Source organism: Temnothorax curvispinosus, unplaced genomic scaffold (assembly GCF_003070985.1).
Source record: "Temnothorax curvispinosus isolate PA1 unplaced genomic scaffold, ASM307098v1 QBEX01007786.1, whole genome shotgun sequence".
NCBI classification, from domain to species: Eukaryota; Metazoa; Arthropoda; class Insecta; order Hymenoptera; family Formicidae; genus Temnothorax; species Temnothorax curvispinosus.
Window position 1 is genome coordinate 2646 of NW_020217566.1, and position 2564 is coordinate 5209.

The 2564-nt window shown below is 35.6% G+C and overlaps 1 protein-coding gene across 1 annotated transcript; it reads right to left on the reverse strand.

Moving 5' to 3' along the window:
• Positions 1–591: 591 nt before the first annotated feature.
• On the reverse strand, positions 592–1962 carry LOC112457503. The gene is made up of 4 exons (XM_025020618.1): positions 1655–1962; positions 1283–1567; positions 813–988; positions 592–700 (listed from the first exon to the last, which is right to left on the reverse strand). The coding sequence occupies exons 1-4, from the start codon at positions 1874–1876 to the stop codon at positions 592–594; spliced, it is 792 nt and encodes a 263-aa protein (XP_024876386.1). The 5' UTR covers positions 1877–1962.
• Positions 1963–2564: the final 602 nt, after the last annotated feature.

The following is a 2564-nucleotide window of genomic DNA, read 5'->3' on the forward strand; positions in this document are numbered from 1 at the left end:
AAGAATTTTATTTTCTCTAAGCATGTTGTACGTTGCCGTACTCCGAATGTGTAAGAGTAAACATGTTAGCATCCATTCGTTACTGTATCTATTATTTGTAGAAGATTTTTTTCGTGCAGTTGAAATGCATTCTCTAATCAATACAACCTAAAAAAAGGAAGAAAGCGGCACAATACAAGTGGCATGCAAGAATAAATTTTTAATGAAATAAAGGGAAATGTGATGAAATAAAAAACCATGCGAAAAACCTTGCTAAAAAATTTATAAAATTATAAAATTATCAAATTTTTTAAAATTATTTTACATCTGGAAACGCAGAAGTATCTTGAGGTTCAGTAATTAAAAAGAAATTCTGAATATTTACAAATCATTAATATTGAAAATTCTTTATGAACATAATGTTGGAGGCTTTACAATTATATTTAATAATTTCATAAATAATAGAAACACAAATTTATCCGCTTACTTGTGGTTCTGGTAGATTCAGTTTTTCAATTTTTTTCTCCAAACTTTTAGTCTCAATTTCATCCATTTTCTTCTGCAATTCGTCTATATATTCTGTTATTTGCTTGATTTTTGTTTCTTTTCTTGTTAGCTTTCGAGTTCGCACTCGAGCTCTTCTGTAAAGTAATTGTACTTTGTTTTTTGTCGTTGGTGATAAGACAAGTCGTTTTTTAGAAGTACGTTGGCGATCAATATGCTGTGCAAATATTTTGTGTAAAGATACACAGTACTGACATACACTGCCCTTCGTTACAACAGTTGGACAATAGTTATGTCTCCATTTGTTATTTTCATCTTTATATGCACACTGAGGATGTATTTTCTTAAATGTTGCTACTTTCGGGCCACCAGGACATACTATCATCTTATCTACTTCTATTAATAAATTTTCCAAATCCTCTTGACATTTGAGATCACTTATACATTCGACAATATTCTTTTGGCCTATGAATACTTTTACATAAAGTTGATCATCCAAGATTACCTATTGAAAAAGTTAAATTGTTTTTATTAAAGATATTTTTGTTTATTTAAAAAATTTAGACCTCACCTTTTTAGTATAAACTGGAACTTTGTTCTCCCCACGCGTCGGTGTTGATGCAAGTTCTAATTCTGAAAAGACTAGTATTGGAGGTTCCAATGATTTGTGAAAGTTTCATTTTGCCCCAGGTTGGTTAATATGGATTTCGTTGGCACATATTTGTTGAAAGAGAGATTTAGAACCATTTAGATCATTTTTATTAATTGTGTTGCAAAGATTAATGGTTGATTTAATAACTTTATTCGATGTAATTAAATGTAATTTGCTATCACTGGTTACTGGCGTATCTTTTTCAGTGTCAATGGCAAATTCATTGGTATCTGATTGTGATTTTGTATTCTGTAAGACTGTAAAATTTGTAGGGAGAGTTGAAAATTTTGATATGTTTTGTAATTCTTCTGTCAGGTCCTGAGATTCTTCTATTACTGCACTGGTATCAATTTTGGCTAATTTCATCGGAGGCTCATCAGAATTCAGAATTGGCATTGCTCCTTTGATAAGTGATTTCTTTGAAAAGCGTTGCTAAAACCATGCATATATGATACTGAGTATCGGTTTATATAACAGTTTCTGAAGATTTATTTGAATAATACATTTAAAGAAACTTACCTGAAAAATAATTTTCCCATCTTCAGCGATAATTTTTTCCGATTTTATATCATTTTGATTAAAATGTTTTTCACAAACACAGGATTTTTCATTCAAAGCACAACCTAACCTTTCCGACCACACTTGAATATTATTTTTGGGCACCGAAAAAATAGTAATTTTTTCGTGTTCATGACGTCGATGACCACTTTTACAATGCGAAACTGCACATCTTCGACCCATCTTGTTTGAATAAAAAATTCAATAATTAACGGAAAACGATCTACAAACAAGGTTAGTGACCTTTACCTTCTGTACTGGTTGGGCCACGGTGTGAACGTGAACTGTTCGTGGTGCATACCCACACAAATACCTAATGTCCGTGTGGCCTACGTACGGCTAGCGCTGCTGGCGGATTTTTGTGACAACTCTTCAGTAAGTGCGTCAAGCTCTCACAGTAGAGAGATAGGCCGTGACATCACCTTCTTTTCTTACACCGTGGTCTATACCGATCGAGACGGTATAGTGAGGGTGAGATTGGTCGTTCGCGGGGTTCCACAGGGGTCAGTACTTGGCCCCCTATTGTGGAACCTGGGCTTCGACGCAGTTCTCCGCACCACTCTGCCCCCGGGATGATACGTATTAATTGGGTGCATCAAATTGTATTAAAAATGTTTTTTTAATCAAATGCACGCGCGAGCAATACAGCGTGACTGACCATTTTTACGCGTTCGCGGTTCTGTATTTGAACCTTTTATCGACCGTGACGGTAACGTAGCGCGCTCGCCTGCACCGCTCTGCACCGTAGCTCACCGGGTAACGGAACTCATTAATGCTCCCCACTGTACATCACAGTAGAGGGGACCCGCATCCCCATGGGGGCTCAAATAAAACTTTTGGGCCTTTGGTTGGATGGAACTTGGAGCTTTGG